The 16114-nt window shown below is 44.2% G+C and overlaps 1 protein-coding gene across 1 annotated transcript in view; it reads left to right on the top strand.

Annotated features, from left to right (window-relative positions):
• The window catches only part of LOC126237384 (uncharacterized), a 451256-nt gene that overhangs the window by 369847 nt on the left and 65295 nt on the right, over positions 1 to 16114 (top strand). Inside the window, exon 3 of the mRNA XM_049947466.1 lies at positions 11525 to 11626. Within this exon, the coding sequence (XP_049803423.1) occupies positions 11525 to 11626 (102 nt within the window). The remainder of the gene's footprint in view (positions 1 to 11524; positions 11627 to 16114) is intronic.

The following is a 16114-nucleotide window of genomic DNA, read 5'->3' on the forward strand; positions in this document are numbered from 1 at the left end:
AAATAAAGAAACAACCGAAAAAAGTAGTTAAATTTAATAATATTGTGTTGTCAGACGAAAGAGAAAGTCCTAATAGCTCCGTCATCATTTTCGAGTAAGAAAAGTCGGTCTTTTGATGTTTCTAAACACAGTAACGATTACTCAAAAGGCTGTCAAATGTCCATTGAACTGAATTACCATCCGTACTTGTTAAATCAAACTAGGGAATAGAAGTTCTCCCACCACGAATATCGGTATCGTGTAATACGAAGCTACCCTGTAATCAGCGACGAATTCACTGCACACTACCGCGCAGCTTGTTATTGACAGGATTTCCATGTAAATGTGGAAGTGAAAGCAGGTGCTCGATGATATGACGTGGAATGTAATCAAGGACAATGGGATGGACACGACAGCGGCAGATAATCTTCTTCATTTGGTGCTCTCCGTTCACGGCGGGCAGGTGAGCGGCGTTCCATGTAAACAGGAGACCGTTGCGGGCGCAGTGGACACGCCTGGTCAGCTTGCTGGAATTCCAATATCTGCAGCTTGATCTGCTTGCGGGCCACAGCTGCTACTTGTAACGTCACCTTGTTGTTAACTTGAAACTGCATTTCATCTTCACTACAAACCAGTGTCAGACGGTCAATCAATTATCATTTCTGATTACCTCATAATAGTTGTCATGGAAAATTAAGAACAAGGCAGTTCGGCATGTCTCATCGTATATGGTGAAGTATTATCTTTACTGTTCACGTTTCGGCCATATTGGGTCCTATGTACGAGAAAGAGCATTTTCGGGTTTTTGTTGTAGCATTTCTTGCGGCCGTATTACTTTCTTTCTCTCAGAAAGGACTCTTTTTTTCTTACCGTCAGACCAAGTTATTCTGGTCAGGCAAACTCTTCAGTCGTCTACCTAAAAATGCCTCTTTCTACACTCCTGGAAATGGAAAAAAGAACACATTGACACCGGTGTGTCAGACCCACCATACTTGCTCCGGACACTGCGAGAGGGCTGTACAAGCAATGATCACACGCACGGCACAGCGGACACACCAGGAACCGCGGTGTTGGCCGTCGAATGGCGCTAGCTGCGCAGCATTTGTGCACCGCCGCCGTCAGTGTCAGCCAGTTTGCCGTGGCATACGGAGCTCCATCGCAGTCTTCAACACTGGTAGCATGCCGCGACAGCGTGGACGTGAACCGTATGTGCAGTTGACGGACTTTGAGCGAGGGCGTATAGTGGGCATGCGGGAGGCCGGGTGGACGTACCGCCGAATTGCTCAACACGTGGGGCGTGAGGTCTCCACAGTACATCGATGTTGTCGCCAGTGGTCGGCGGAAGGTGCACGTGACCGTCGACCTGGGACCGGACCGCAGCGACGCACGGATGCACGCCAAGACCGTAGGATCCTACGCAGTGCCGTAGGGGACCGCACCGCCACTTCCCAGCAAATTAGGGACACTGTTGCTCCTGGGGTATCGTCGAGGACCATTCGCAACCGTCTCCATGAAGCTGGGCTACGGTCCCGCACACCGTTAGGCCGTATTCCGCTCACGCCCCAACATCGTGCAGCCCGCCTCCAGTGGTGTCGCGACAGGCGTGAATGGAGGGACGAATGGAGACGTGTCGTCTTCAGCGATGAGAGTCGCTTCTGCCTTGGTGCCAATGATGGTCGTATGCGTGTTTGGCGCCGTGCAGGTGAGCGCCACAATCAGGACTGCATACGACCGAGGCACACAGGGCCAACACCCGGCATCATGGTGTGGGGAGCGATCTCCTACACTGGCCGTACACCACTGGTGATCGTCGAGGGGACACTGAATAGTGCACGGTACATCCAAACCGTCATCGAACCCATCGTTCTACCATTCCTAGACCGGCAAGGGAACTTGCTGTTCCAACAGGACAATGCACGTCCGCATGTATCCCGTGCCACCCAACGTGCTCTAGAAGGTGTAAGTCAACTACCCTGGCCAGCAAGATCTCCGGATCTGTCCCCCATTGAGCATGTTTGGGACTGGATGAAGCGTCGTCTCACGCGGTCTGCATGTCCAGCACGAACGCTGGTCCAACTGAGGCGCCAGGTGGAAATGGCATGGCAAGCCGTTCCACAGGACTACATCCAGCATCTCTACGATCGTCTCCATGGGAGAATAGCAGCCTGCATTGCTGCGAAAGGTGGATATACACTGTACTAGTGCCGACATTGTGCATGCTCTGTTGCCTGTGTCTATGTGCCTGTGGTTCTGTCAGTGTGATCATGTGATGTATCTGACCCCAGGAATGTGTCAATAAAGTTTCCCCTTCCTGGGACAATGAATTCACGGTGTTCTTATTTCAATTTCCAGGAGTGTATTATATCACATTCGTATCCTTGTTTCCATCAGGTTTCATTTTATTCCAACGATTAATTTTTGTGTTTCAGTTGCAGCTGTACTTCTTTCGTAGAATTTCACAACATTTCTAGTGAGTCTAATTGCTTCCATTCTTTCAATATGCCCAATAATTTTTTGCCTTGGTTATATACGAATAAGTGTTGGTATACGTTTCAGTATCCTTATTTGCTCTTAGTCTGTTTATTACATCTTTACTATAGTTTGTGCATGAAATTTAGCTGAATATGTGTGCCGGCCGTAGTGGCCGAGCGGTTCTGGGCGCTACAGTCTGGTACCGCGCGACCGCTACGGTCGCAGGTTCGAATCCTGACTCGGGCATGGATGTGTGTGATGTCCTTAGGTTAGTTAGGTTTAAGTTGTTCTAAGTACTAGGGGACTGATGACCTCAGAAGTTAAGTCCCATAGTGCTCAGAGCCAGTTTTTGGATATGTGTGTTTTTTGACTTGATCCATTAGAAAACATCTTTATAACTGACTATTTATATAGGTTTATTATTCTCGATGTGTACTGTGCACGAAAAATTGTGTCTAATGGTTAGTATGTGTGGAATGTGAACAAGAAAACTTAAAGGCAACAATACAGCGCAGAACCTCGTACATCTAAAACTTTATGAAAAACTGACATAGCACACAGAGTAAAACGCATCTTGAAATGGTAAAGTGCGTCGTGCAAAATACAAATAAAAGAAAATCACGACTGATAAGCAGAAAATTTACAAACAAGTGTGTTTTTTCTTTTGGATTTCTTCACTGTCTCTCTTTGTGTTTAAAATGAATCTTTCAGAACGCATAAAAGCACTCGACTTCATGACTGTGTTTTAGTGTCTCCCTTTTCTTTATTTTGGGTTGTTTTTTGTTGTAGATATTTTATGTAAGTTCAGAGGTTGTTTCTGTTATATGGGAATGAATTATGTAACCGGTCTTTATCTGGCCAGTCTTCTCAATTGTTTCGCCAGAATATATGAAGTGAAAAAATCTCGCGACTTTTTCGTTTTATTTGTCGGAAGTTCGGGCACCAGACTGATGTTACACATGCACGTTTCTTTAAATTATACCTCGAGGCCTACCATTACCACAATTTCTTTAAGAACTGCCATTTTTATTTATTTAGTTTCTTGATGTTGGGGTGACGTCATATAGAATCGGCAGGTCGTCTGGAGCCTACGGTAAATTATTTCTTCCTAGTTCGATTAGTTCGTCAGTTGTAATGTCATCACTTTTGGATTATAACGGCAATACCGCCCATATTGACGCAAGGCGATCTCCCACATCGCGCTCCAAACGGTGATTTGTATACATGTTCTGACACATTTGCAGCTGCACCACGGAGCATGCTACGATCCGAAACTTGGAGAGCTGCTCTATCCGCTCAAGCTGACTGCTGTAAAGCTAATTTGTGGAAAAAAAAAATTCGCAAGCGACTGGTTGCAGTTGCGTGCGAGGTGTTATTCCTGAGTATCTCTGTGGTTTCAGAAGGTGACTGCATGAAAAGTACGAGACATACAGCAAATAGACACATCTCAGTGACAGAACAGCACTCTAAGCTTTTAACTCAAACTGCAACTGCCCAATGTGGCCACCACCGGGTGCGCAGCAGACGTCAAAGTGTGTGCTCGCAATTCGTTGAAGTCGGTGCTCCTGCTACGACAGCAGCCAGCATTGCACTTCTGTGCTTTGGATTGCCTATCTTTAGGCGCGAACTAATTCCATACGATAATACGAGGGCTATTCGGAAAGTAAGGAACGATAGGTCGCGAAATGGCTACCCCAGTGAAAATCAAAACTGTTTTATTTGCAACAGTTAGCTACACCCTCCAGCTACTTATCTCCATAGTCGCCGATCCGACTTAAACTTTTGTCGTAGCGTTGTACCAACATTCCAACACCCTCGTTATAGAAGACAGCCACCAGTGCTTTCCGCCAATTCTCTACACTGGCCTACAGCTCGGTGTCTGTGCCAAAATCTTGTATTCATAGCCAGCGGTTCATGTGAGCAGAGATGAAACTCAGAGTGAGACAGTTACTGGCTGTATTGTGGGTAATCAAGTTTTTCCAATTGGAAACAATGCAGGAGGATCTTCATTGCCTCTGCAGAATGCGGCTGAGAATTGTCTACGCAAGACAGTTGTGTAATGTTGGCTGCATAACTTCAGGCGAAATTTCTCACCAGACCCTCATACTTGGAGGGAGACACTATTGTTCTAGGTATCTTTATGTGCTCCCTGTGTGCTCAAAACTAAAAAGAACGTCGTAACGCGATCGACGGCATACTAGAGACACAGCCCAACACACCTGTGCAAAACTTCATCGGATTTACACTGTGGTTTCCATTTCGCGACCGATCGTTCCTTACTTTCCGAATGACCGTCGTACAAAGTAAATGATTTGTCTACATGCCCTGATACAACTGTAACCACACCATGGCACATAATTCGAATCTAAACTTGGATAGATACTGTGTCCACTGCTGTGCGCCACTTTTCTGTATGTCTTGTAGTTTTTGCACAGACTTCTTTTGAAACCGGGTGGCACTATATTTATATTCAACACTCGATATATTGGGTTGGCGTACAAGATCGTAGCGTTTTACCGGAAGTTTAATAAACACAACAGATACACATAACTTTAGTCATCAATAAAATATTCTTATTTACTGTTTAGTGTGCCAAAGTTGTGGTTACTTTTCGATTCCGCGAATCATCTGGTTTTGAGGAGAAGAAAGGAAGTTCCTTGGAGGTTGTTCGATAGAGAGCGAAAGAGGAAAAAAAAAATGTTTTCAAACGATCTTTATCAAACAACGAAGATCTTTCTGAACGTGGGGCGTCACTGATGCCAAAACGAACCTCGCATAGACGAGAAAAACATTTTCTCGCCGTACTTTGTCCATTGCCATTATCCCCATGCACGGCATAAATATTGCTGGCTGCCTCATCTGCTGTCACCCCTCCGTTTTTTAAAGTCATTAATCTTCCGTCAGGTTTGATGCCACCAGCAACGAATTCCTCTCCTGAGCAACCTTTCCGTTTCAGAGCTGTAGGCCAGTGTAGAGAATTGGCGGAAAGCACTGGTGGCTGTCTTCTATAACGAGGGTGTTGGAATGTTGGTACAACGCTACGAGTTATTTGCTGGATGTATTCCAACCTGTCTTCCCCTACAGTTTTTACCCTCTACGGTTCCCTCTAGTACAAAGGATGTTATTTCATTATGTCTTCACACTTGTTCTATAATTTTACTCTTCTTATTATTACCGTTTTTCATATATTCCTTTCCTCGCCGATTGTCCAGAGAACCTCCTCATTCCTTATCTTATCAGTACGCATAATTTTCAACATTCTTCTGTAGCACCACATCTCAAATGCTTTTATTCTCTTCTCTTCCGATTTTTCCACAGTTCATGTCTCACTATCACACAATGCTGTGGTCTAAACGTACATTCTCAGAAATTTCGTCCTCAAATGAAGCCCTATGTTTGATACTAATAGACTTCTCTTGGCCAAAAATGCCCTGTTGGCCTATGCTAGTCTGCTTTTTATGTCCTACTTGCTTGGTTTATTTTGCTGCCTAGGTAGAAGAATTCCGTAATTTCATCTATTTCATGACCAACTACCCTGACGGTAAGTTCCTCCCTGTTCTCATACCTGCTACTTCACTTTCGTCTTTCTTCGATTTGCTCTGAACCCATACTTTGTACTCATTAGACTGTTCATTCCATTTAGCAGATCCTGTAATTCTTCTTCACTTTCACTGAGAATAGCTGTGGGATCCTGCCCACTCGTCTCTTACAGGGTGCCTAAAGGATGCTGCTTTCTCGGATAGTTATACCACAATTCGAGCATATCATATTAATGGTTTTTATTAAAATAAAGTCGATATACAATACTTAACTTTGGTTTACAATGTGGTGTCGCAAGCTATTGGCGACATCAAATAATCAATATCTTTCGCTATGTGCCAGTCCTTGCAAGTAATGGATATGGATCACAAGTAACAGCTCTTCTAGTCCGGGTCTAAAAATAATCAATGTCTTTCGCTATATAGAAGTCCTTGCAAGTAATGGATATGGATCACACGTAACAGCTCTTCTAGTCTGGGTCTACAAGTGTTCGTCTTCTACTGTCCGGCCGAGGGGGCGGCTGCTGTGACCGAGCGGTTCTAGGCGCTTCAGTCCGGAACCGCGCTGCTCCTACGATCGCAGGTTCGGATCCTGCCTCGGACGTGGATGTGTTTGATGTCTTTAGGTTAGTTAGGTTTAAGTGGTTCTAAGTCTAGGGGACTGATGACCTCAGATGTTAAGTCCCATAGTGCTTAGAGTCATTTGAACCATTTGATCTGGCCGAGTCTGGCAGGAGCGGCGCTTATATTCTCTTTCGCTAGAGGCCGCTCCTGTCGTGGCTAGTCAGCGAACTATTAACTGGCGTCGTCTCACAGCCTTCTGTGCTCTTGCGTTCTTCATCTTCGTGCCGCCGATTGTCGTTACGCCGGAACGGTAGCAATGTCACCGGTGAGTCTTATCATTGAAATCCTATCACCTTCAGTTCTAATTCAATTCGTGAAACTTTCTTTTATTTCAGTCACTGCTTCTTTGATGTACAGATTGAATAGTAAGTGCGAAAGACAACATCCCTCTCTTACACCATTTTAATATGAACACAAGTTCTCGGTCGCTAATTCTTATTGTTCCTTCTTGCCTCTTGTACATATCGCATGCCACCCCTATTCTCCTATAGCTTACGCCTATTTTTCTCAGAATATAGTACATCTTGCATCGTTTCACACTGTCGAACTCTTTTAACAGGTCACGAAATAGTAGGAACGTATCTCGATTTTCATTTACTCGCGCTGCCACTATCAGCCCCAGCGTTACAACTGCATCTCTGTTGCCTTTACCCTTCCTAACGCCAAATTGATCGTCGCCCCTCTGCTGAACTCAAACAGAAGAATATATCGAAAACGTTTCGATTTCTCAACTTGACACTCCTTTTTCTAGGTCCACAGCTCCATTCGCTACCTCCAAATGAAAAAAATGACCATACGTAAACTCCAATAGCAGCAGTGAACTACATATAAAATGACAATCGATAAATAAATCCATAGCAACTGTAATGTCAACATGCAAAACGAAAGCGCAACGAACTTGTGCGCCAACCTAATACTTCCTAAATCGGTCTGGTGGAACACACCAGAAAACGGTCGCAGAAGTATTGCCTAATATTCTGGGAAGAGTTATATACACTACTGGCCATTAAAATTGCTACACCAAGAAGAAATGCAGATGATAAACGGGTATTCATTGGACAAATATATTATACTAGAACTGACATGTCATTACATTTTCACGCAATTTGGGTGCATAGATCCTGAGAAATAAGTACTCAGAACAACCACCTCTGGCCGTAATAACGGCATTCATACGCCTTGGCATTGAGTCAAACAGAGATTGTTTGGCGTGTACAGGTACAGCTGCCCATGCAGCTCCAACACGATACCACAGTTCATCAAGAGTAGTTCAAATGGCTCTGAGCACTATGGGACTTAACATCTTAGGTCATCAGTCCCCTAGAACCTAGAACTACTTAAACCTAACTAAACTAAGGATATCACACAACACCCAGCCATCACGAGGCAGAGAAAATCCCTGACCCCGCCGGGAATCGAACCCGGGAACCCGGGCGTGGCAAGCGAGAACGCTACCGCACGACCACGAGATGCGGGCATCAAGAGTAGTGACTGGCGTATTGTGAAGAGCCAGTTGCTCAGCCACCATTGACCAGACGTTCTCAATTGGTGAGAGATCTGGAGAACGGGCTGGCAAGGGCAGCAGTCGAACATTTTCTGTATCCAGAAAGGCCCGTACAGGACCTGCAACATGCGGTCGTGCATTATCCTGCTGAAATTTAGGGTTTCGCAGGGATCGAGTGAAGGGTAGAGCCACGGATCGTATCTGAAATGTAACGTCGACTGTTCAAAGAGCCGTCAATGCGAACAAGAGGTGATCGAGACGTGTAACCAATGGCACCCATACCATCACGCCGGGTGATACGCCAGTATGGCGATGACGAACACACGCTTCCAATGTGCGTTCACCGCGATGTCGCCAAACACGCATGCGACCATCATGATGCTGTAAACAGAACCTGAATTCATCCGAAAAAATGACGTTTTGCCATTCGAGCACCCAGGTTCGTCGTTGAGTACACCATTTCAGGCGCTTCTGTCTGTGATGCAGCGTCAAGGGTAACCGCAGCCATGGTCTCCGAGCTGATAGTCCATACTGCTGCAAACGCGGTCAAACTGTTCGTGCAGATGTTGGTTGTTGTCTTGCAAACGTCCCCATCTGTTGACTCAGGGATCGAGACGTGGCTGCACGATCCGATACAGCCGAGCGGATAAGATTCCTGTCATCTCGACTGCTAGTCATACGAGGCCGTTGGGATCCAGCACGGCGTTCCGTATTAACCTCCTGAACCCACCGATTCCAGTCATTGGATCTCGACCAACGCGAGCAGCAATGTCGCGATACGATAAACCGCAATCGCGATAGGCTACAATCCGACCTTTATCAAAGTGGGAAACGCGATGGTACGCATTTCTCGTCCTTACACGAGGCATCACAACAACGTTTCACCAGGCAACGCCGGTCAACTGCTGTTTATGTATGAGAAATCGGTTGGAAACCTTCCTCATGTCAGAACGTTGTAGGTGTCGCAACTGGCGCCAATCTTATGTGAGTGTTCTGGAAAGCTAATCATTTGCATATCACAGCATCTTCTTCCTGTCTGTTAAATTTCGCGTCTGTAGCACGTCATTTTCATGGTGTAGCAGTTTTAATGGCCAGTAGTGTACGTAGCTAGTGTGAGGGGGGGGGGGCGGCGGCAGAAGCGTCCAATCCAATGAGCGTTGTTTCCCTCGTCCTCCGCTGTTCACTTTTCTGCGAGGCGGGCCGGAGTCCCCAGCTCAGCTGAGGAGGATGACAGGCAAGAGCCCTGGTCCGTTGCCTGCTCCCTCCAGCAGAGCCGCCTGTCGTCTGCGCTTATACTGCTGTACGTGTGGGACGGCTACCGGCTCCTGCGGTAGCCACCTGTTGCTTCCCTTCTTTTTCTCGTAACAGCTCGCTGTCTCGGCCTGAGTTATCGCCCAGTTCTTCGCAGCACGCTCTGTTTTCATCTCCACGCCTGTTGCTAACTCGTTCTCTATATCTTTCGATCAACACTGCAAAGTAGGAACTTCGATCACTTCGAAGATAGGCCTCTTCTCGCGTATTAGTCGACAACCAGCAGGGACGCCGGACAGCTTCTTCTTTATTGTTTCCTCACTAGACACCCTCGTCTTTACTGATGTGCCTCAGTAGTACCTCTGGTAGATGCCGAATTAATGTAGATAATATGTCTCTAAAATCCCATTACACATGATAAGGGTTAGTAGGAGTGAGAAGTTGATTGGCATAAGTATGAATAGCTTCTCAAGCCTAGAAGCATGCAACATTATGTATTTCGTTCATCCCAGACTGTCGCGTAAAAGAGCGACTGCAGTCAACTAACTAGCTAATGTACAACTAACTAGCTAATGTAATGAGAGTGTCATCAGCTTTGAAAGTATTCAGGCAGGGTACACTAAGGTGAGAAACGTTATGAAATACCTCTTAACATCAGGTCGGACCTCCTTTTGCCCGGAGTAGTGCAGCAACTCGACGTGGTATCGACTCAGCTAATCGTTGGAAGTCCCCTCCTTCTACAGCCAGCCATAATTGCGAAAGGGTTGCCGGCGCAGAATTTTGTGCATGAGCTGACCTCTTGAGTATGTGCAATAAATGTTCGATTCATGTCAGGCGATCTGAGTGATCAAATGATTCGCTCAAATTGCCCAGAATATTCTTCAAACCAATCGCACTACAGTTGTGGCCCTGTGATATGGCACACTGCCATCCATAAAATCTCCATCGGTGTTTGGGAACATGAATTCCTTGAATGGCTGCGGATGGTCTGCAAGCAGCCAAACAACCATTTCTAGTTGAAGACCGGAACAGTTGGATTAGAGGACCCAGTCCATTCCATGCAAAAACAGTCCACACCATTATGGAGCCACCACCAGCTCGCACAGTGCCTTGTTGACAACTGGGGTCCATGGCTTCGTGGGATCTGCGCCATGCCACACTCGAACCCTAACATCAGCTCTTATCAACAGCAATTGGGACTCATCTGATCGGGCCATATTTTTATAGTCATCTAGGGTCTAACCGATGTGGTCACAAGCCGAGGATAGACGCTGCAGGCGATGTCGTGCTGTTAGCAAAGGCACTCGCGTCGGTTTTCTGCTGACGTAGCCCATTGACGCCTAGTTTTGCCGCATTGTCTTAACGGGTATGTTCGTCGTAATCGGTAAACTTGTTCGACACTTTCCTTGTCAACTCCTGTTAACTCAGACACTGCTCTGATTGTTAAACGGCGATCTTGTCGAACAAGTTTACCGATTTTTTCAATGTTTGCATCAGTTTTTGCTGACAATGGTCTGCCAGTGCGAGTGTCATCACTGGTGTCTTCGCGGCCATCTTTAAATCGTTTAAACCACTCAAACACTTGTGTTCGCGATAAACAATCATCGCCGTGCACTTGTTGTAACATTACAAACGTTTCACTTGCAGATTTTCCTAGTTTGAAACAAAATTTGATGTTAACACGCTGTTCTTTCTGTACACTCAACATTTTCCGACGCACAGACAAAACGTCAACTACTTAAAACAGACGCCACGGGCAGACTGAGTGCAGGAGGCAGATGAAACTCGAGCAGTAGGCGGAGCGAGAGTCACGTGACAGGCCACGCGACTTTCAGCCTTATTGCATTCGTTTTATTTTTTCACCAGTACTAGTCCGGTTTTTTTCTAGCCACACCTCGTATATCTTGCAATGTTAATCCCTTAAATATGTTAATTACCCAAACGTATTCCCGATATATCAATACGATTGGTCTTTCACCTCCAAGCGAGAAAGAGGGCGAAACGTTAAATAACACGCTTGTTCCTGCAGCCCAGAAACTGTTACTCACAGTTCTTGAAAGTTCCTTTCAGAAATAGTACCTGTTCGCTCTCTATTACGTAACTTTGAGATTATTACCTTGCTGCGCAATAAAAATGTGACCTCTTTTTGTTTCAGACTGCCTACACCTGCAGCTGTACCGGGACAGCAAAGAACGCTACAAGCAGGGACACACCAAAGCGTCGCTTTCCCTACAACACTTCCTCGCCATCGAAACTGGTAAGTTACTCAATGCTCTACTACACTGACGTAACTCAACAAACCCAACTAAATGGGTAGAGCTCTATCATGATCCTCGGGAAAGCAAATAACGTTCCATCTGTTTTTATTGAACGTTCGTCGTGAGATGAGAAATTGTCACTACTGCAAGAAACTGATTGCGCCATATTTCTCTGAGTTCCGCATATTACAATTTCTTTTCATATTTTTGATGATCCAAGCATTTGTAGAGACGTATTTTTTGACTGACTGCATTTCTAGTCATAAAAATGTGGCTCTCCCTAAGTCTTATGAACTGCTAGCGACACTCTCCAGCTTCGAAGACTTGTCTACCGTAGCGCTAATAAATTATACAGTCTGTTTCAGAAGTGACGGTCAATACTTAGCGACTGTAACAGGAATGATCATTCGAGATAAAAATGTCAACGTGGGCTCTAAAGCGCATACTTTAAGACCTATGAGTAAGTCTTGATCTTCGTACTATCAAACAAATCTCCTCTACTTCAAGCTCTTTGCTCTCCATGTTTAGGAAATACGCAGTATAGACCAAAACAAGAAAAAATTTCCAGTAAACATGTGCTCTAAAACGCGTACCTTCACAGCTATGAGCACTTGTTCATCTTCATCTTTGAAACACAACTCTTCTAATGAACAAGTGCTCATATCTTTTAAGATGTGCATTTTAGAGCACATATTTACTGGACATTTTTTCCTGCTTTGGTCCATACTACGATTTTCCAAAATATGGAGAGCAAAGAGCTTGTAGTAGAAGAGATTTGTTTCGCAATATCGAAGATCAAGAATTGCTCACAGCTCTTAAGGTATGCGTTTTAAAGCCAAAGTTTACTTGACATTTTTCTTTCGAATGATCATTTCTGTCAAATCATTGAATATTGACCAGCATTTCTGAAACATCTTGTATATTCGAATCAACCTCGTGAATCTATCTTTTAGTGAAAACCATTTCAGAATCCTGATAGTAGTTCCTGTAGACATACAGACGGAAAAACCGGGCAGAGGACTTTAATTAACAACATGTATTCAGGGTGTTCCCCAGTTCATGTTAAACACTTGTATAAGTTGTAGAGGGGACTCATTAGATCAAGTTTTACACTGTAACACATGTCCGAAAAGTCATCCAACGACGCTACAGAACGTGAAAGATGTAGGCGACGGTGCCTGTAGATCTTTCTATATACAGGGTGATTCCACGATGATATCACAAACTTTCTAGGGTGACGAAGCAGGATAAATATACAGGGTGATTCAAAAAGAATACCACAACTTAGGAATTTAAAACTCTGCAACGACAAAAGGCAGAGCTAAGCACTATCTGTCGGCGAATTAAGGGAGCTATAAAGTTTCATTTAGTTGTACATTTGTTCGCTTGAGGCGCTGTTGACTAGGCGTCAGCGTCAGTTGATGCTAAGATGGCGACCGCTCAACAGAAAGCTTTTTGTGTTATTGAGTACGGCAGAAGTGAATCGACGACAGTTCCGTTTTCAATTACGGAGTGGAATAGAGTGTGTCCCGACATGTCAGGCCAATAGATGTTCAATGTGGTGGCCATCATTTGCTGCACACAATTACAATCTCTGGCGTAATGAATGTCGTACACCCCGCAGTACATCTGGTGTAATGTCGCCGTAGGCTGCCACAATACTTCGTTTCATATCCTCTGGGGTTGTTGGCACATCACGGTACACATTCTCCTTTAACGTACCCCACAGAAAGAAGTCCAGAGGTGTAAGATCAGGAGAACGGGCTGGCTAATTTATGCGTCCTCCACGTCCTATGAAACGCCCGTCGAACGTGTACCTCACCCCTCATGGTAATGTACATGTGCGTCAGTGAAAAAGACCAATAATAAGGTGTTAGCATGTGGACGTAATGTGCTGTTCCAGTCTCTTCTGTACCTAAGGTCCATCACCGTTCCCTTTGGATCCCTACGTAATTCGATGCTCTCCGATACACACGATCGAACAGCGGAGGAGTGGTACTCAAGCGTCAACTTTAGGTTACAATATCTCCGGATGTAATTAACATTTTACAATGCAACAAACGGCACTGATTACGTATTTGTTTATATGTTCAGATGTGCTAACAAAACTAACGGGGTTCCATTTAAAAAAACGTAGGTTTGTGTTAAAAAACATACATCCGTGCATTTTTTTATGGTTTGTATTAACCAATTACACTAGCCCCTCTCCCCACGTTCGGTCTGTGGAATCGATTCGTCAGTATTTGATGTGGTTTACGAAATATATCCAGCGGTAATGTTAGGTGACTCACCCTGTATATAGCAAGAAAGCCACGGGCTTAAATTTTTGTACGTATTCTTCTTCGTTTTTGTTCTGTTCACGTAAGGTTTGATTCTTAGCTCCTTACGTATTTGCTGCGGTTTAAAACCACTGAACAAGTACTGTATGACACTATAGGTTCAGTTCTCTCGGAAGATATAAGGCCAAAATATCAGATAAGGATTAAACTAGATTTTTACCGGTACACACTCGCAATTTAGTGAATGAATTATTACACCGCGAAAACATCAAATGGCACAAAAGTAGTTGATGTTGGACTAACATGAAGCAAACGACGGAGCCCCTCATCACTGTGTCTCCTTGTTACAATGACCGCTAAACAGGGCAGACACGTGTTGTAGCCCGCACTTCAAACTATTTGCACTTAATTATCAAACGATAAGTGGCAATTAGAATAAGGGTAAATAACAGTAACTCTTGGGGACGTAGTGATTCAAATCATATGTGGTAAAAATTTCAATCGTTGCTACATGGTGACGGAGTTTTTGTATGCTATCGCCACTGATGCAAGATATCACTTACCAAATAATGTTGCTATCACCAGCAGTAGTGATAATTAGCTTGCGCACGCCGTTCTCTTCAGTTCCTCTTGTTGTTATTGGTGCATATTTCAGTGTTTACGTTTTCTCTGTTTCATTGCATATAATATCCAGTAAATTCCAAACTCTTTACTAACAGACTGCTGATTTACATTTTGGCGTTGTTGTATGGCAGTTTTAAACATTAGTGGCCACATTTTGAGAAATTTGCAACGCCAACAGTAGAATGCAAGATTTGCATCTCTGTGCATCACAGTAACTTTCTTGGAAAGCAGTCTGAAATTGTTCTTAGTACAACAGAAAATCAATTTAACGCTTCCGTTTTGAACAATGGTACGTTTTTGGGGAAGGGCAACCAAATACTAGTCAGTGAAATACTTCCTGACGTAAGAACTTCCTTATGTAAATCAAGGCAATCAACTTCTTCTCAAGTGGTGAAAGTCGCAGAAACCAACAGAAATTCCACGAAGGTTTGCTCCCTGCCAGGAAAAACATCCTGCATGTACAGTACTTGCAACGTACCATTGTATTCTGAAAAAAAAACAAAGACTGTTTTCAGAAATTTCATTTTTAAATTTTCTGTATGTTTTACGTAGCTTCCTTTAAACCTTTTCACATAAAATATTAACTCATTCATTATGACTTCATTAGTAAATATCTTTCTTTAACCAAACATTAAGCGATCTGAACAGCATTCTGAAGCAAAAAGTGTATCACCAGATTTTTAAGAAATGCGTTGTGGAGAAGTTACAAAATATGCTTTACCACTGATTACAGGGTATAACCAGAAAAATACGCAAAGTTCGGTTACTGCAAAAGTCATAAATTTTGTGCTACAAGGGTCACAAGAGAGCGATTTTCTCCGTGCTGCAAGGAGTCGAGAGAGATAAGAGATTTGCACTCAGCTCTGGTTGGAGGCTGGTACTTGAACCGAGGAACTGTGTGTACTTTTCATTCTTTACGCGAAGGAGTAGAGAGAGCTGTTTGCTATGCGGCTCATTATAGAATCGGCGTTCGTTTGGGCCAGTTTCCAGAGAAGTTGCTAGTGAGGCAGAAGGTCCGCAATTAGGAATAAATGCGAGAGGATTACCAGTTCCTGCATTTGCCCAGTAATCAAGGACAACCTCCTAATTAGGACTAAATGAGAGGGTAATGGATGGCATACGAGTGTTCTCATGAGAGATGCTGCAAGTCTATTATTTTTAAAAATATCTGTTGTAACAGTCTCAGCGGAGAATTAGAATTTTTTTCTTAAACAAAGAGAAGGAAGAGGAGTGTGTCCTGTGTCATATGTCGTAAAGGAAACAAAGATGCTGCGAGTGACGTTTCGTAATTGCAGTGTTGGTGGCAGTGTAATCTCTGGTGCAGAGATCATCGTTTCTTCGACAGTTATGAGTTATTTTTCTGACGAATAACTTGCAGTGTATTGTCGAAAGGTCGGATTTTCGTAGAGATAATAACTCGACAAGTGCACCGAGACTGTTTAATAGACTTCATGGTTAGACAAGAAGGAAAGAGTTTCAAGTTGTCCTCAAAACTGTGAATTCGTTGTGGATCCTTTTCTACGTCCAATACGCAGATAAACTCTATGGAGCCATCTCGCTATCATTGCACGCAGAGAAATTTGA

The sequence above is a fragment of the Schistocerca nitens genome, chromosome 2 (assembly GCF_023898315.1).
Source record: "Schistocerca nitens isolate TAMUIC-IGC-003100 chromosome 2, iqSchNite1.1, whole genome shotgun sequence".
In the NCBI taxonomy this organism is placed as follows: domain Eukaryota; kingdom Metazoa; phylum Arthropoda; class Insecta; order Orthoptera; family Acrididae; genus Schistocerca; species Schistocerca nitens.